Source organism: Sprattus sprattus (assembly GCF_963457725.1).
Source record: "Sprattus sprattus genome assembly, chromosome: 10".
NCBI classification, from domain to species: Eukaryota; Metazoa; Chordata; class Actinopteri; order Clupeiformes; family Clupeidae; genus Sprattus; species Sprattus sprattus.
In genome coordinates this window covers 14,784,754-14,804,296 of record NC_137908.1, presented here as the reverse complement: position 1 = coordinate 14,804,296, position 19,543 = coordinate 14,784,754, and the positions used below count along the sequence as shown (strand labels likewise).

The following is a 19,543-nucleotide window of genomic DNA, read 5'->3' as shown; positions in this document are numbered from 1 at the left end:
GCATATCACTGTGGCAGAGTGGAGAGTAAACTTGTCATTTCAGCCCACTATGGCAATTTTAAGGACCATCTGAGAAAGTAGTCTCTCCTGTGACTTGCTGACTGTCTTCTCACTGCAGGTCTGATCATGTCCTCACTGGTGGTTGTCATCCTCATCCTCTACTTTTGCATCGACACCTTCGGCATCCAGGGGCGCTCCTGGCAGTCGGAGTGCACCCCTGTCTACATCCAGTACTTTGTCAAGTTCTTCATCATTGGCGTAACCGTGCTGGTGGTGGCGGTGCCAGAGGGACTGCCCCTGGCTGTCACCATCTCCTTGGCCTACTCTGTGAAGGTGAGTGTTGCAGCAACAAGGGTAGGTATTTTGGGGTTTGGTGTGGTGTCCCAAACAGGGCAAATGAAAACTAGCTTTATCCTTTTAGCATCCTCATTAAAGTTACATCGCAACCAGCTGTCATTAGCAATTAGCTGTAGGCTGGCGTCCTAGTGCAAAGGTCTAAACCTATACCTAGTGGAAAGGTGGATGTTGCACATCTGACATGTGTTTTCGGTGGCTTTTGCAGTTTATATACCATGATTTCTGGTATTGTCATGTGAAAAAAAGCTTGATGTGAGTCTTTTTCTTAAAGCACATACTAGAGGTTTACAGCACAGCACTTGCCAGTGGGAGCCAAACATTAGACAGAAGCTTAGGCTCTTCTTCTTGGTGTGACTACTATGAGGAGGCTGAAAATAGATTATATCAAATCATCATTAAATTAAGTGTGCTTTGTTCAATGATCTGTTCAGACAAGGCATATGACTGCCTTGAGCAGTACTGCTTTGGAATTATTGTGGAACAATGTATTGTATATACAACAACGGCATTTGTTACTAAGGGTTTACACAGCTTAATGCAACTCTTACCACACTCATGTCTCCCACAGAAAATGATGAAGGACAACAACCTGGTGCGGCACTTGGACGCGTGCGAGACCATGGGCAACGCCACGGCCATCTGCTCTGACAAGACCGGCACGCTCACCATGAATCGCATGACTGTGGTGGAGGCGTATATCGGTGGCACGCACTACTCCACTGTCCCCGACCCCGAGGCAATCAAGGCCGACACCCTGGAGGTCCTGGTCAACAGTATCGCCATCAACTCGGCCTACACCTCCAAAATCTTAGTAAGAGCAGACAGAAAATATATTTATATATATTCTCTTGTTTTCAGTTCTGGTCTGTTCTTAGGCCGGCGTTGGGGCATCTTTGCTATTGAAATGACCTGCCCGGGGTGATTCTGACAGTGGATGGCACTGGAGGTTGTGTTCTCCTGGATTTGAGGGAGAAAGGAGCTGGGAAGCAGACATTAGAACAGATGAGCTCTCGTCTGGTGGGGGGAGGGGATGGGTTGTCATCCACTCATGCAGTGAAGCGATGTGTAGATTTTTTTTTCTCTCTCTCTCTCTCTCTCTCTGGAGATTTTATTTATAACCTTTACTGTTGTTACAAACTCTTATGTTACAGCCCATTCTTCTCAGGACTCTTTAAAACGATCAGATCTGAGAGATAATGAGAAACAAAAACAAATTCCTCAGAAGCAGGCTCTCCTCTCCCACAGAAGGTTTTTGTGTGGAAATGGCTCATTGCACAACCTTTGGCAATTTAACACACCCATTAAGAAGCCCACTGGTACATCCTATACTTAGAGTGAGTCATACATGACCAAACACGTAAGCAAAATGGAAATGGAAAAGGAGAAAAACAAAAGATAATGACCAGACAAACCACGGAAGAGGCTATGTGACTCATGTTTATCTAATTCAATGAAAACATCTGAAGTTTAAGGTTTCAGGGATTTATATATTTAAGGATAATGTATATTTTTTGGGGGTTAACATGCTTAAAAATATACAGTTGACAACCTCCAGAAATGACTGAATTACTGCATTTCTTAATGCTATGGTTTGACAGTCATGAATCAAGCCAGCAAGTGGCTTAATCCTCCATACTGCGGTTTGCTTATTAGCGTGTGAGTCAACTTGCTGAGGCTGCTGCTTATTCCCTCTGGCAGCTGAGATATACCTTCACCCAGAAACGAGATGGACCCATCGCAAAGCAGCCAAGCAAACTATAACTCACCATCGAAGGTTACAGCTGGCTCTGCCACCACACATTTCTGATTTAGTGGCCTGGCACACAGTCTAAGGCTCCGTTATGACAGGGTCCAATGGACCTCTAAGTGCAACTCATGCTGAGCTGTCTGTCAGGCTGTAGGCATTACTTGGCATTTCCTTGAACGTAAAACGGGATATCAAGGGACAGCCCAGGGTATAATAGTATTTTATACTTCCTTTTGCTGATATTTATGTTCATGGAAGATAGCTGGCATGTATCTGTGTAGCCCTATCTAACACTGTCTCTGTAAATATATAACATAGATGTTTAATGGTCTGCCTGTCAAAATGCTTCAAAAGCAGGTTTTTATACAGCTGTTGTTTGTTTTGAGGGGGATGTGCATGTCTAGTTCTTAACACAAAAAAAGAGATAACACTGGCCTATATTGTGCTACCTCTCCCATCCTACTCTAGCCTCCAGAAAAGGAGGGCGGCTTGCCAAGACACGTGGGCAACAAGACCGAGTGCTCCCTGCTGGGCCTGGTGCTGGAGCTGAAGAGGGACTACCAGCCCATAAGGGACGAGGTGCCCGAGGAGAAGCTCTACAAGGTCTACACCTTCAACTCCTCTCGCAAGAGCATGAGCACCGTGCTGAAGAACACGGACCGCCCCGGTTACCGCATGTACAGCAAGGGGGCCTCGGAGATCGTCCTGCGCAAGTATGAAGGGACGCCTCCTTTCTGCCAGACTCTGGTGCCACCTCTCTTTGACGGAGATTTACTCCTCTTGGTTTTTTTATGTCACATACATTTTTTTTTATGTGTGAAATCAATCAGTAGCATTCACTTTCAGTAACAAGCAACTTCACTTTCAATGATTTGACATTTAGCAGTCGTAGATGCACTTGGTAGGTGAGCATACAATTTAAAGAACAGAGAAAAACCCTCTATTTTCCAAATTCCTTCCCCTTGTCTCCAGGTGCTCTCATATTCTTGATGCCTCAGGGGAGAGTAAGACCTTTAAGCCCAAGGACCGTGATGAGATGGTGCGGAAGACAATCGAGCCTATGGCGTGCAATGGGCTGCGGACCATCTGTCTTGCCATGCGGGACTTCCCCGGCGACGTGGAGCCAAACTGGGATAACGAGGCAGAGATCCTGAACGACTTGACTTGCATTGCCGTGGTGGGCATCGAGGACCCCGTCCGGCCAGAGGTAAGACAATCCTCAATAACCCGCCTCTACTGCGAGGCCACAAGGGGCCTCCTCTAATAGCCATGTCCCCAGAGCCTCATGAGTCAATCTCAATAAATCATTGAGTCTGTGTCTAAAATAGTGAGGGCCTGGGATTGTAATGATTGCCATAAGAAATTGCTTGGGTTCCAAATATTGACTGATGTTTCTGCCAATATGAATGTGTGGATGCCATGAATCAGGCACCGGTGATCGTTTTGGTTTGCAAGCAGTGGTGAGTTTCAATTTTGAGGGCTGTAGATAAATAGTATTTAGTCTGACGAAGAGGGGATTTTGCCCTCTTATTCCTTATTCTACAGTGGCTCTGCTCCTTGCTAGTGTCAGCGTGGGCGCTACAGCTTTATCATTGAGCTACAGATGTCACCCTGATATTTAGAAACTCCTTAAAAATTCTTAAAGTATATGAATAAAGCACAATAAGGCAACACAATCCCTCTCTCAGTTGGTGTCACTAACAGTTTTGAAACCATGAACGACTTTTGCATCATGATTAGATGACAGATGCACAATGTTGTGAAGATCCATTTTAGTCAGCCCTTATTTTCACCCCTTATTTTGAGCCTGTGTCTTCAAGAATCCTTCTCCAAGCTGGGTATCAAGCTGGCATTCAGAGTTCGGGTTGTTACTTTTGTGCTTCATGTGCCTCTCTGTCTTCCAACAGGTGCCTGACGCCATTTCCAAATGCCAGAAGGCAGGAATTACTGTGCGCATGGTGACTGGGGACAACATCAACACGGCACGTGCCATCGCCACCAAGTGCGGCATCCTGACGCCCAACGAGGATTTCCTGTGCATGGAGGGCAAGGAATTCAACAGGCAGATTCGCAACGACAAAGGGGAGGTGAGTTGAGCATCAAACCAGATTTCATTACGGCTTGTTTGGCTTGCATCATGTCCCTTCTTCCAGGCGTTTAAAAAACACACTGCGCAGCTCCTTTGGGGCATGTTACCTCCTTTTCCCTTAGGTTTGAATCAGCACTAGTACAAGACCAGTATACATTTCCGTGACTGGAAACAAGAAGTCGTGTCTTGAAGTCAGAATACATTATTTGCAAACTGTTTTTCCCCTGTTCATAGGAGACACAAGTTGCTATGGTAAAGGCTTCTATACCCTCTGGCGAACTGACAAACTGCTCTCCAAAAGAATCTTTGTTTCAGCCTCAGCTCTAAAGTTTATCACATGATATGCTGAGCACAACTGTCTTCACTGTGGCTAGGGACTGGGGAAAAAACACAGATTCCTTTACTTTGCTATGAATGGGCCTGGTTACCCTATTTGTTCACTTCAGCATATCTTTGTTTGCAGTGGTCATAGATCTTTCCACTTGGTGAGACATTTAATCATATGAGATGTAGTTGTTTCACTCCAGTTGCAGTTATACCGTTCCATAGTCAATGCAGTTACACACTTCAATAATTGTGCGATGCAATTCTCTGAAGCAGGTCTCTGTACAGTACAGAATTCCTTCATCCGTGTTTTTTTCCCCCCTAGGTGGAGCAAGAGCGCTTGGACAAGGTGTGGCCCAAACTGCGTGTGCTGGCTCGGTCTTCCCCCACAGACAAACACACTCTGGTCAAAGGTGAGGAGAAAAGCAAAGCTTTAAATAATAAAAAAGAACTGAGCATTATCTTACTCCCCTGGGTGACTTGGAAGTCTACTTGTTTTACTGAGTCACTGTGCACACACACAGCCATAACTTGTAGAGTGCCATAAGTAATGTCACAAACTTAGTGCTTGGGTGGGAGGGATAAGAGGAACCCCCCAGCTCCCCGTCCTTCATCCTACTTTCACTGTGGTCTAAGAAGGGCCATGGAAACAGTCCAAAGTTTCTTTATGATGTTTACTTATATCAGAATTTACAGCCAGCCAAGAGTTTCTTCGAGAGATTTTGATCTTAGCGTTTCGAGGGAGGCTGGATATCAGATATAAACATTTGCTTAACATTCAAAGTAACTGCAAATTAATAAAGGTGCAGTAGTATTTATTGCAAAAGTTGATTTCCAGTCTGTTCACTTAAATTCTATATATAATGTACAGCATATTGAAAGCATATACGGTTGTAATAATATAGGAGATGTACTGTATATAAGATACATATAAGAGCAATGTACATACTCAAGTGCAAGTGTCATGTGTAAACAGTGGCATGGCTGAAGGATGAAGGGCGAGTTAAAAGCAGACATGTTTTTGTCCCTCAGGCATCATCGACAGCTTAGTCGGAGAGACGAGACAGGTCGTCGCCGTGACAGGAGACGGAACCAATGATGGCCCGGCGCTCAAGAAGGCAGACGTTGGATTCGCCATGGTGATTCATGTCATTTGATCTAGCCTCTCCCCAGTGGATGCCGTGAAGCATTTCTTTTTTTTTAATCCCCCTTTCTGACATTCACGAGGAATGTCTCGCTCACTGATGTCTGTGCGGCGCTTTAGCTGAAAGCCACTGCTCATAACGATGTGTGATCCACTGAGTAGGACGACAGTGCAGTCTGAATGCAGTAGTGATGATGTGCCAGCTCTGTGGTGAGCCTTTAATTTTAATTGGTCGTTTGCAAGGTTGGCTTCCTTGTATGAGCCTAATGGTTGCTACATTTAAGGATTTGGCTATATGTGTAGATATTAGAGAACGTTTGATTACCTTTAACAAGGCCAGGCCACTTGAGAGCACAACGCCATTTCAGGACTTCCAGAGCTTCTTCCCTGAGGCTATGACTCTGCTGAACTCCACACCACAGTGCTAAGCATTATTGCACTCATTACTACGCTGTCTCAGTACTTTTGATATTTGCGCTACTGAGACTGAACTGCTCATGCTGTTTAGATTACCATTATATATTTTGTGCATACCAATCTGATAGACTCCCTTTCAGACTCCGTCCACTTCACATCCTTGTATAACGCATTTAATATATTATACATATATAATAATATGTTGAAGATGTTGCTCACCACTGTCAATATAACTGTACATACTATAAGATATAGCATCATTCATGCTGCAGTATTTGCACATCCCTGCACTTATCTGTACATAATACTATTCTTTTGCACTTCTGGTTACAAACTAAGTGCCTTTCATTGGCTTTGTACCGGCACACACAATGACAAAGTTTAATGTAATCTAATCTTATATACTGTGAAAAAGTGTCTGGGTAATATAACAGAGGGCAGTCACGTATTCATTGATTGAGAATCATTGAGTATCACTGTCTGAGATATACTCAAACGTACTAAAGAATACTAAAGAAAGATTAATTGCACAAGCTTTGCTTGTGAAGTAGAAAAACTGGAAGACTGAAATGCTCTTTAAGTTAAATTTATACAAATGAACGTTTCCCATGTGCATTGAGATAAATACATGGTAAAATTGCTTTTTTATCTCTGCCACTCATCATGTTTTGATTGTGTGGATTTTGTTTCATCTGATATGATAAAAGTCATTACATTCTGCCTTTCTTCTTCCACAAATTGAGATTCAGTGACAATTTTTCCCTATTCGTTACTCCTGTGATTATAGACTTTTAATTTTTTCGATTTCCTTTTTTCAAGTCAGCATAGTTAATTATCTTTTAATTGGCCCTGACTCTCAAAGCGCACACTTAATAAGAGGATAGGTTTGGACTTTTATGTGACTGCCATTGGACTGTTCAGCCTTACCCTCAAATAATATACTTAATAAGACATCAGTCGTTTTTTTTCTAGTACATAATTTTGATGCAGTTGTAACAGCAGTCTGGCCAACTAGATTTCACTGTGGTTTGTTTAACCGCCTTGCGTCCATGTTCCATATGCAGGGTATCGCTGGAACCGATGTGGCAAAGGAGGCATCTGACATCATCCTGACCGATGACAACTTTAGCAGCATCGTCAAGGCCGTGATGTGGGGGCGAAATGTCTACGACAGCATCTCCAAGTTCCTGCAGTTCCAGCTGACTGTCAACGTGGTGGCCGTCATAGTTGCTTTCACCGGTGCCTGCATTACACAGGTAACGTTTGGTAGTGGCCTTTCTCCACTCAAGACAGAGACCAGCCTACGGTTCCATATTCTATTTCTATTAGGTGTTAGAATATCAGGAACACTTACCCTTGTGAAGTTTGAGCGCAATTAAAAGATGGCTTGAAACAGTCATGGGAGTCTCTGTTTGCTGTCACGTCACCTCTCCAATGCCCAGCTGATGCTGTCTGGGCCACAGACACACACACACACACACACATATATATATACATATACGTATGTGACAGAGAAAATGTCTGAGGCTCTTCCCTAGATACTGGGGTTGTTGCCCATGGAAGAAAAATGTTAGGCAGACTGCTAAAAACAAATGCATGTTGCATACTCTAATGTCAGTAACTGTGAAAAGGTTTCCCCATAAAAGTAATGAAATGAGGCATTGTGCTCCAGCATTTTTCTGCTAAGGCTGACTGTTAGCAAACAGATGGATTCAAGTGTAAAACCCCCCCCCCCCCCCCCCCCAAAAAAAAAAAAGCACTGCCAAAATGGCTACACAAATAAGGTGAATACCTGTCTGTGGGTGCACTGGAAACTCATATGGGGCTTTTGGGCCTGGGGCTCTCCACAGGACTCACCCCTGAAGGCCGTCCAGATGTTGTGGGTAAACCTGATCATGGACACCCTGGCTTCCCTGGCCCTGGCTACCGAGCCGCCCACAGAATCGCTCCTGCTGCGGAAGCCCTACGGCAGGGACAAGCCCCTTATCTCCCGCACTATGATGAAGAACATCCTGGGCCATGCTGTCTATCAGCTCGTCATCATCTTCACTCTGTTGTTTGCCGGTGAGGTCATCTGTTGTTGTTGTTGTTGTTGTTTTTGTTTCCTCTGATGTGTTTTGTTTTTCAGCGCTAGAGATATGGAAGCAACAACATTTGTCAAGCCTCAGGCAGGGTGCCAAATTTTATGTGAATGCCATTAGGCCTTTCAGCCTCATGGCCAACTGCTGTCTAGCCCAAGATGGAGTGCATTATTAACTCTATCAGGGGAAAAAGGATCAAATATCTACACACTGACAGTAAACACATTCAAATGTTATGAACCAGTCTTTTGACCACATGGTTGAAACACTGCACCATTATAAACGAGGACATTTTTAATTCAGTGTGTGGAAATTCTCTAGTTTCCTGTGTGCGTGTCCCACATCTGACCCTATCCCTTGAGTGTGATCTGCACACTCTTTATCTCATTATCTCCCCTTTGTGCCACCAACCCGTCCCATCAATTAAATAGGAGAGAAAATCTTCAACATCGACAATGGCCGGAACGTGCCCCTGCACGCCCCTCCTTCCGAACACTACACAATCATCTTCAACGTCTTTGTCATGATGCAACTCTTCAACGAGATAAACGCCCGCAAGATCCATGGCGAGAGAAACGTGTTTGAGAGCATCTACCGCAACCCCATCTTCTGCAGTGTGGTCCTGGGCACTTTTGTTATCCAGGTAATGGGATTTTTAACAGGTTCTGATGCCTTTATGCTGTTTGCCCACTGTCAGTAGAGGGCGTTGGTATACTTTGATGAACTGACCGTCCATTTTGCATGAACAGTAATATTTGGAATTCATGATGCATGTCTTGGTATCAGGACCTTAGCAAAGAATGAAGACTTATAAAGATTATAGAAGAGATTTCCACTAAAAGACCAATTTGGTACTTTGGAAAATCCCAAAGCGCAGTGAGCGTGGCAGCACACATTGCTTTTCACAGTCAGAGAGGTGGCTCTGAGATGGCCTCCTTGACCATCAGAAACCCCTCCACTCCACTCCACTTCTTTACTTGGCCCCAGTGTCCAGGAGCTTGTTGTTGAATGGTTGACCCTGGCGAAGGCTACTCATCGCAGACCTGTCTGCTGGCTTGCTTTGTTTGTTGCAGATCGTCATTGTTCAGTTTGGTGGGAAGCCATTCTCCTGCACGGCTCTCACCATCGACCAGTGGCTGTGGTGTGTCTTCATCGGTGTCGGCGAGCTGCTCTGGGGTCAGGTAAGAGCTCCACCATGAGACATCTACTGCCCTCCACTGTGCTTGCATGCCATTTAACACAGTACAGAACGCCAGCCTTTAAGCACAGACACAGCACAAGATGTTAAAAGATACTCCTCTCAGTTAATCTCATGACATCATCGCCATGGTTACAGTAGCACATGCGATGTGATTTGCAGCTTGTGTGAATGCAGCGGCAAGAGAGGTGTTTGTGTGTTGAGAGAGAGACATATATATATATAGAAGACTATGAGTAACTCCGGTTTTGTTCTTTGAGTTTTGTTCGCTTACTGCTATGCAGTACATACTCTTTCTGTCAGTTATTTCCTACATTCTTTTCAGCACAAGTCTTTACAAAGTGGATTTAGTATTATAACAGATAAAGCCAAATTCTTTCGCAGAAACACCCTGTTGCCATCGAGTTGATAGTGGGTGGCAAGGCCATGTGCTTATGAGTCTGGCAGGCGGTTTCAGTGTTGAACTCTTGCTAAAACAAACCTTGGTGACGGAATGGAAAAAAGATTAAACAAAAGGCCTCTCTATGCATCATGAATGGTAATGAACACGGTCACACTAGAAATGGAGCTGTCCCATATTCACCCCAGCCTGAGGGGGGAGAGGAAACTATGGGAGCTACTCACACCCTTGCATCTTCACTCTGCAGACCCTTACATGCCAAATATATCCCTGTATAGTAGGGGAATAAGCAGCAATTCAGTCATTAAACGATCGACATTGTATGAGATGTGATGTGCATGTTCCCTTTTTGTACTGCAGTGTGCATCTGTTCAAAAACTCACTTCTCAAGGCCATTTCAAATAATAATAATTTTTTCTGGAACTTTCCCATTCACTGTTAGTATGTGTGTCCCTAAAAAATGGTCTATGTCTGGGTCAAATAGTCAATTTAAGATCATGGTCAGGGTCACACTAAAATGTCTTGCTGTGGTTGCTGGCTGAAAAGTAACTCCACTTCAGATGAAGTTAAATAGGATACAGGAGGAACTTGTTTCTGCACAACACCATACATTATTGTTGAGTCTTGCACACAGGTGCTTGAATTGCAATGGGTCATTCAAAATGGGTTATACAAAATTATATGGTGTCTATTGTCGTTGCCCTTTGCACAATCCAAGCTGATAGAAAAGGATGACACTTTGTAGCAGAATGCTTAGCTGTAGAGGTTCTCGAATGTGTTTTAATGTGAGCTAGTGGTAAATGTGCTCTCTGGTGACCTCCTTCCCCAGCTCATCTCGGCGGTGCCCACACATCGCCTCAAGTTCCTGATGGAGGCTGGCCACGGCGCCACCAAGGCTCAGATGCAGGAAGAGGAGGTGACGGAGGGCAACGACGAGATCGACCACGCAGAGATGGAGCTCCGCCGCGGTCAGATCCTCTGGTTCAGAGGGCTCAATCGCATCCAGACTCAGGTACACACTCTCCTCCCATTCCCTCCCCCCCTCACTCACCTATCTAACAGCACTCTCTGTCACTAGGCTGGAGACGAGCATCTTCCATCTGGCACTCGGAGGAATGATTCAGCCTTTTGTTTCTCCCTAATATATTTAACCTGCTTGATCCCCAAGAACAGCTCAAAGGGCATATCCAGTCAGCCATGAAGCCTCTCATATGGTGTATGTTTTCACAACAGTTTATATTTCTCAGCTTATGGATAATGGAGCCTTGGAACATACATTTCTCCAGAGAAACAGCCAGCTAGCTTGGTATCTGGTGTTTGACACCAGCCTAACACCCTGCATATCTGCAGGTTATGTGACGGTTTATCCAAATGCCTGCCAGGATAGATATAATATTGAGGCATGCTGGAAACGGCAGCCTTCTTGTCATGCTGGGAATGCGTTGCTTGGCTCCAGCTGCATGGTGTTTACCAGTGCAGCTGAACCTCCAACGTAGACCATTTTTCCCATGGGTGGGTTCTCTGAAAAGGCAAGCCTCCTGCTGACAGCCATTTGAGCTGCAGCCCACACAAACCCACTCATTCTCTCTCTCTCTCTTTTTCTCTCTCTCTCTCTCTTACCCACTTTCTTTTCTCTGTCTCTCTCTGGACACACATACACACACACTCGTATGCAAGCAAATAGGGCAAACATACACACACACACACACACACACACGCTTACTGACAAACATGTTTATTCAGAGACGTACCTGGCAGTAGCTGCGCTGCCCCCATGTGGAGGCAGAGAGGGAACACACACCTACTGTGACCCACACACAGACAGCACCTGTCACCATGTCTGTCTGTGGGTTTCACATGTTTCCCTCTCTCTCTCTCTCTCTCTTGTTCGCATTCTCTCTCATTTTCTTTCTCTGTCTCTCTCTCTCATTTTCTCTCTTTCTATCTTTCTCTTTCACTCTCTCTCTGATCATTTCATTTTCTCTTTTGGAAAGGACGTACTGACCCGTTGTCTTTGTCTTTCTGTCGCTAGAGATAGCGTGTAGGAGGTTCTATTTACACTGTAGAGTGATGCAAACGGACACAGAAATTAAACATCCAAATTCCCTTTTTCATATCTGTGCTGTTTGTTTGTTTTATTTTTCACTGAAGGATTTTTTTTCTGCATCCATCCGCATAGTGGGTTTTCAGGAGGTGGGCAAAGTTTGAAGAGGAAGACTTCATTACGTTTCTTTTTCTCCTCTGATGCTGAAAATGTTGAGCTGAAGCTGGACATGTTTTATTATTTTAATATTTGTTTATTCTTCCACTGACTGTTTTCCACCACGCAGGCGCTTTGATCATGGTTATATGAAGGTTCGCTGTGTGGAGGGGGAGGGAGGGAGGGAGGGGGGGAGGGGGGGAGGGAGGGAGGGAGGGAGGGAGAGAGGGAGGGAGAGAGAGAGAGAGAGAGAGAGAGAGAGAGAGAGAGAGAGAGAGAGAGAGAGAGAGAGAGAGAGAGAGAGAGAGAGAGAGAGAGAGAGAGAGAGAGAGAGAGAGAGAGAGAAAATAACTGTGGTGGTTCTTAGTAAATGTTGTCAGAGTTCTCATCTTCTCTTTCTCTCCTTCAGATCTTTCCTCACTGTCTGCTTCATCATCTGTTGTCTGGCCTCTTTCTGTCTGTCAGAGCAGAGCTACAACGGTGGAACAGCTCAGGAATACAATTCTTTGGAATCATTTCTGTCATTTTGCCACTACTGTGAGCTGTGAATAAGTCAGTGTGGCACTAGATTGGGAAAACAATATAGCTTCAATTCTGACCCAGTTCAATGTACTTCCCATGGTCTGTTCTAGTTCATAGGCGTTCTAGTTCATTGTCTTTTTAGTTCATAGGCAATTGGTTTTCCACTCCTTTTTTTTTAGAGGTGCTCATCTGTGGCCCACAGTGGATCGGTTCTCTTTTATCCGTATCGAAAAAAGAAAAAAAAAACTGAACCGTAGGCTAATCTGTTGTGTGCAGAGAAGCGTAGGCCCCCAGAGAGGCTCTGAAAAGCATGTGTCCTAAATTACAGTTAATGAAAAAACCAGCTTCATTAAACAACTCGATTAGAATACTTCCTTTTGACTGTGCCAAAAGCCATAACAATGCGGTCTCTTTTTTTTTTTAGATGTGACTGAACATGGTCCATTCTAAGAGACCTTTTGTGTGGATTTTAAACTGTGCATTCATGACTTCATTATCGTTGCTCCTTGACAATGAAACATGACAAGTTGCCAATTTTTATAACCACGTGAATCCTTCCTTGGCCATCATGTGAGCTGTTGTCATGACGATATGCAACCGAAAGCCGTATTTATTGCTCTTCTTGCTTCAACCCGAAGCCAAATCTGAACTCAGCCTTCTTTAAACAAAAAAAAATCAAGATGACGGGCCTGGCATATGCCAAAGGTTGCCCTGCGAGCCAGCTCAGCTTATCAAACATGTAGGACAGCACTGCGAAAGGCCAACCACAACACACGCACATGCTCCCATTGCTGGTTAGCCTCCAAGGGCCTTGCATCCCTGTATGCTGCCATATTTCTGTTTTCCCTTTTAGTGGTTTATATGCATTTGTGTGGGCGGATGTTTTCTCTGTTGGTCTCCTTCACTTGCACTCTCCACCCATGCTCATTGCCTAGGAAGTGGCTCGCTGTTTACTCCAGCTTTTTCTCCTAATGGGGATTTTAACATTCTATGAATTTTTCTCTTTAACTCTTTATCATGTTCTCTATTTTCTTTGTAATTGTGTGTGTGTGTGTGTGTGTGTGTGTGTGTGTGTGTGTGTGTGTGTGTGTGTGTGTGTGTCTGTGTGTCTGTGTGTGTGTCTGTGTTTTTTTTTATTTGTTTATTTTTCTCTTCCTTCACAATATTGTTTTTTTGTTTGTGTGAACTGTTTACAGGTTACAGATTTTGAAATGTTGTTTGCACATGCTTGTACAGTCACATGATTGTAATTCAGTAAATGCTTTTTTCCGTAACTGTACATATGCTTTACCTTGTGATGTTAGTCTTTGATGAGTAGAAAAGAATGTCCTCTACCTTGTGTTTTGACCATGGTTTCTGAAGTCCCCCCCCCCTTAGTTTTCCACCCTCCCTGTGTTGGCCCTGCTGGTAAAGAAGGTTTGGCTTATTCATTCATGAGGTTGATCCCTTCAGAATTGGACTAAATAACAAAAGATAGTGCAAGACTACTCCACTGTTCCTCCGCCCTGGATCCACACAGATTCCCTTTGTGTGTGTGTGTGTGTGTGTGTGTGTGTGTGTGTGTGTGTGTGGGTGTGTGTGGGTGTGTGTGGGTGTGGGTGTGTGTGGGTGTGTGTGTGTGGGTGTGTGTGTATGCGTGCGCGTGTGTCGCAGTGGCAGGCGCATCTGTTATGCCAAAGTAACTGACACATAATCAATAGAGCGACGTAGCCGACCCTGGCCTGCTCTTCTGTAACAGGTTTCTCCTTTTTCACACTGAAAATGCATTTTCCCTCTCACTAGAGAAGCCCTTCTCCTGCTGTCTTCTCCTCTGTCATGTTGCCTCAAATCCACTGATGTACTAATGGATTCTTACTCTTCTTTTTTTTCTTCAGTAACTAACAGAATGTGTTCTAACCGGTGTCTCCTCTGCCTCCTGATCTCTCTCTCTTTCTCTTTTCCCTCTCCCTGCCTCTTTCACTCTCACTCTTTCTTTTCACCACCCCTCTCCTGGGTTTGTCTGTTTCCTTCTTTCTTTTGGTCTTTGTTTTCGGGCTATCCCCCCCCCCCTCCCATTCTTTGCAGATGGACGTGGTTAACACATTCCACGGCCCGGTCCCCGGGGCGGCTCTGCGCCGACAGCCCTCCGTGGTCAGCCAGCAAAACGATGCAAAAACTGTTTCTAGTCCCACCCATGTAGAGATTTCCTCTTCCACACTCTGCGCCAACTCTGCCGCAGCGCCCGCCTCTGCCGCCTCCTCCTCCACTGCTGGCAGTGAGTCACATGGTCACCGACGGCCACCGTAGCCAGTAACATCAGTCAGCCCCCAGGCCCCCCCTCCACACCCCATCTCTTCCAAGCATCCCCACCCAACCCCACCCCACCCCACTCACTCCACCCTCAGCCACACTGAAAACAAAGCTGCATGAGTGGATGCTGAATGCCAATCCTGCCATGACTTCTGCATCTTTGGCTATGCTCTGTGCTGCACTTATATGCTCTCCTGTTATACGTATGCTCTGCTGTGATAACCTCTCCCGTTCTATCTCTGTCTGTCAACCTTTCTTTCTTTTTCTCTTTTTGTTTCTCTTCCTCTTTTTTTCTTTCTCTTTCTTTCTTTCTCTTTCTTTATCTCTTTCTTTCTGCCTTTTTTCCTTTCTCTCCCACCACCCTCTCAAAGAGTCTGACATTGCATTGTGTTGATCTCTGCCTCTCACTGTCTTTCTCTGTTTTCCTTTCAATATTAGTTTTTTTTTCTCTCTCACTAATGACTGACTGATTCACTGTATTTCTCATCTTCACTCTCCTTTTCCTTACCTCTATTCCGTCACCCACTCATCTCCATCTCTGTCTTCTATAGGGACTGCTTGACTGCCTGCATCTTGGGTTACTTTTCTGCATTTGTCCCTATGCTTGTATAATGCGTTTCTTAGGGGGGGGGGGGGGGGGGGTTGCTTAAGGTCTGCATGCATTAACCCATGCAAGAGTTCTTCAAAGAGATTCTTGTCACACATGGATCCACCACCTTTTTCCCTGTTAAGTGACAGCTTTTTTTTAAGGACATGGTACTGGACATGGTACTGGAGATTACATTTAGTGTACCATGATTACTCCAAAGATAATGGGTACATTTTGTTCTGGCTTCTTACACATTTAGAGTGTGTGCTTTTGTGTGTGTGTGTGTGTGTGTGTGTGTGTGTGTGTGTGTGTGACATTAGATGCATGCAGAGAAAACTGGGCAGTCTTTAACTCAAATTATGATTGACTGCACTACATACTAGACGAAATGGTTTTGACTCCAGCTACAGCATTTTCATTTTTACTGACCCTAGCCCTGGAGTCTTAGTAATGGTGGGGTGTGTGTGTGTGTGTGTCGGTGTGTGTGTGTGTGTGTGTGTGTGTGTGTGTCGGTGTGTCAGTGTAGGTGTGTGTGTGTGTGGGGGGAGGTGTAGTTATGCATGTATGTGTTTCTCCATGTCCAATAAACACACTTATTTTTTTCATTCCTTCATTTACCGGTTGCTACCTCAAAAAAAATGAATTCCCAACTCTCCCATGAACTCTCCCTCATCTGACTGCATTTTTATTGTGGAAGGACTGCCACTCCACCACCCCACTCCATACAACCCCTTGCCAGTTCAACTCCAGCCCGTTTCATCTCTGAAGAATTTGTGCCTGGGGTTGGGTAGAGAGTCGTGGTTTGTCTTGTTGTTGTTGTTGTTGGTGCATCCTTTTGAGTTTTGCCCTTGCTTGTGGTTTGTGTGTTTGATTTTGTTGTTGTTTTTGGGTTGTGACTGTTCATATATGCTGCCTGCCCCTGATTCCAGCCTGCATTCTGTGTGTTGTGTGTTCTGTTTTGAGAAGTGTTGGTCCCTGTTCCCACCATTTACCCATCACTGGTGGGTCCCATTTGCTCGTCTGAGATGGCCTAGAAAGGACTGACTGTACACTCCGATCACCTCATAATCCTCTCTCACCCTGTTGCAGTGCACATTTTGTAGGATGACATTAATTCCTTCTTTCTCTTCTTTCTCTCCCTTTTTTTATTTGTTTCGTTCCTGGACCCTGCTGTTCTCCATCCTCCTCCCCTCGCTCGCAGATTAAGGTGGTGAATGCGTTCCGTAGCACCCTGGAGAAGCCTCAATTCAGAAGCAACATCCACAATTTCAGTTCCCACCCCGAGTATGTGCCCATGTCTGAGGAGGAGGCTGAGATCCCCGACATTGATGACAGCGAGGAGGGGGAGGGGGAGGGGGAGGGAGAGGCCTGCTCCTCCCAGTCCATCCAGCCCGCCCCCAGCACAGAGTGACCAGCATTCCGCACAAACTGGGACCACCTCCATTAAAACAGAGCACTGCCGGACTCCCCCACCTCGCTGCAGTTCCGTGTCACAGCCTAAACGATGGACTGACCGTCTGTTCTCCTGACACACAATAACCACCGCCCGAACCCCAGCCTTCTCCTCAGATCAGGGCACAGGCTCCCTCTCTCTTTCTCCACCTCACTACTGCCCTCTGGTGTTTGCACGCCGTTACTACATCCATGTACAGACAGCACAGCAGAAACCCTCCAACCAGAAGGCTACAGACCAGCAGGCCTGTGGTCCCTTTTGACCGACATATCCTCCCTTTAATTCCCCCAGTTATGTTTTCGCTAGGCTTGTCTGTAATGCTTTAGAGCTAACATGTTCTTTCCTTAAAAAAAAACAAAAAAAGGTTAAACATGTCTTTCAGTTTTGTTTTGTTTTTCTGTTTGTTTGTTGTTGTTGTTTGTTTTGTAAACATATATTCCATAAGCATCCTTAAACACTTACTAATGAAAGTGTGTGTATGTATGTGCATGTATGTGCACATGGATGGGTGAGATGCTTCTGTGATTTCACTTGTGAGGGCCATTTGAACAGGATTGTCTGAAACCTCCGGGCCGTGCACAGGAACAGATATTTTACTCAGTTTTTTTTTATCGCTGTTACTGGGCAGTTTTTAAATTGATGTTGAGTTTCAGTTTGTGGTGTGGATACAATATAGGCTTGGCCTTGTTAAACACATTCTGCACTTTTAAAGGAAAACGTCATCAATTCCATGGTTTTACTTCATTACTTTACTAAAAAAAAAAAAAAAAACTCAGTGTGTGACCATTATCATTACTCTGCTCTCTCCTGAAACTGAACAGCACCGACGCCCAAAGCCTGAAGGTGAGGCTTTCAAAACGAACGCCTGCACAACACCATGGGAGTGTGGGTGTTTTCGGTTGAAGTTCTAATGGCTTTAGGCATCGATACCCACAGACACACCTCTTAATTGATTGTCGTTGTACTTCCATGCACAGGTCCATGAAACTACAAAATGTGCTGATGAGGTTTGATAGATATCCACAAATCAGTGGGCCGCATCCTATCTGTTTATGTGTGTGTGTGTGTGTGTGTGTGTGTGTGTGTGTGAGAGAGAGAGCGAGAGCGAGAGAGAGCGAGAGAGAGCGAGAGAGAGCGAGAGAGAGCGAGAGAGAGAGAGAGAGAGACACTGACTGTGTGGAATGCATGCATCCATAGCATATTAGAAATTATGTGTATTACGTGTAGGAAAGTCATGGGCTACACAACTGTCAGTGCTGTAATATTTACACACCATAATATCCATATTGGGTTTCTGACTAATCATTAACACTTGTGAACACACAGGTGGACCCCTGAAACTCTAACTTCCTCCTGGTATTAGCTTAAGGGTGCATTCTGTGGAGTATTCCTTTAAGAGTCGCAGTTCTCCTGTCACATCCCGGCTTTCTTAATCTGCGTCTGTGAAATCCTTCTGTTCTGAAAATACCTGTTGTCCAGCCAGATTGTTAGTTGTGATCAGGGGCTCCAAAACAAAAATGTATGTGAAAGGGATCCTTCTTCGTAGGCAAGTCATCGCAAAAAAAAAAAAAGAGTAGGTGGAGGAATTCCCTTTTGTGTAATTTATTTTTCAGAGTTGGCAAAGGCTTCATACTTGTTTGTTTTTCTTCTTCTTCGTGGAATGAAGGGAGTAATTAAGAAAAAAATAGACTTCCATAGCATAGACGCATATTTTGTTACTAATAATTGAGTACTGCCATATTTGAACCTTATTTTCATATCTGGGTTGTGCAGAATTGTCGACTGCATGTTTCTACTTCTCAGAGCCATATTTTAGGGGTGGCTGTTTATTTCCGACCAAAAAAAAACTAAGTCACTGCCGAATGAAAAGAGGAAAAAAAATGAAGGAGATCACTTCCATGTGAATGGGATCAAAGTCAGCTGCATTTGAAAACACCTGGGCTTCCCCTACCTACTGGTTGTTTCCTTTGCCTCTGTTCCCACAGTGACTTAGGCTGTGAGGGAGAGGCCTCCTGCACGACTTTCATATTGAACTCAGTGTATTGTTCCTTTTTTAAACCACTGCTCGTGGCTTTTATATTTACACTAGTACTTTTTTAATATTTAGTAAAATATATAAATGTAGGTGTGTACGCTGGTAAACCTGATGACATTAGCGGAGTGAGCAAAAAAAAACACAAAAAAAGAAGTCCATCCTCGTCATGTTTTATCAAAGCCATTAATGAACGATGCTTTGAATTATTCTTGAATTTCATGGCCAATTAAAAATAAATGATGTTTACCACTGAAAGCCACGTGATTGGTCCGCCTAGACTAAGAAGCGTAATGGTCTAGCTTTTAGAAATGTCCACTTTGCCTCAAACTGTTGTTCATTGAAAGCGATTATCATTGCAACTTAACTTTCCTACTCCCTCATCAAAACGTTTCGTACAAGATCCAGTTGACTTAATAGAACACAAATGTATGACAATGGTTTTTTTATATATATAAAGTATGTATTTTCATTGGTGTTTCCTTTCTTATTGCTTGATCTGACAACAGGTTTAATTTATTTTATGAATGAGTGGTGCTCGTCATTGACTGCAGTAATTAATTGATTTTAAGTTAAAATTTTCTCTTCCAAAAAAGATTTTTAGCATATAGACGTATATATATTTTTAAAAACCATCAGACACTTCAGATTTGAGAAGACTTGAATTTGTACGAAAGGAAAATGACGTTCCCATATAAATT

The 19,543-nt window shown here is 44.3% G+C and overlaps 1 protein-coding gene across 1 annotated transcript in view; it reads left to right on the top strand.

The window, feature by feature from the left end:
• atp2b4 (ATPase plasma membrane Ca2+ transporting 4) overlaps nucleotides 1–19,239 on the top strand; it is a 55,386-nt gene extending 36,147 nt beyond the window's left edge. Inside the window, exons 9-21 of the mRNA XM_080846254.1 lie at nucleotides 119–333; nucleotides 926–1,168; nucleotides 2,573–2,817; nucleotides 3,077–3,311; nucleotides 4,012–4,191; nucleotides 4,843–4,930; nucleotides 5,550–5,656; nucleotides 7,143–7,334; nucleotides 7,929–8,142; nucleotides 8,591–8,802; nucleotides 9,233–9,340; nucleotides 10,587–10,769; nucleotides 16,559–19,239. Coding sequence (XP_080702380.1) covers nucleotides 119–333; nucleotides 926–1,168; nucleotides 2,573–2,817; nucleotides 3,077–3,311; nucleotides 4,012–4,191; nucleotides 4,843–4,930; nucleotides 5,550–5,656; nucleotides 7,143–7,334; nucleotides 7,929–8,142; nucleotides 8,591–8,802; nucleotides 9,233–9,340; nucleotides 10,587–10,769; nucleotides 16,559–16,768 — 2,432 coding nt within the window. The 3' untranslated portion in view covers nucleotides 16,769–19,239. The remainder of the gene's footprint in view (nucleotides 1–118; nucleotides 334–925; nucleotides 1,169–2,572; nucleotides 2,818–3,076; nucleotides 3,312–4,011; nucleotides 4,192–4,842; nucleotides 4,931–5,549; nucleotides 5,657–7,142; nucleotides 7,335–7,928; nucleotides 8,143–8,590; nucleotides 8,803–9,232; nucleotides 9,341–10,586; nucleotides 10,770–16,558) is intronic.
• Nucleotides 19,240–19,543: the final 304 nt, after the last annotated feature.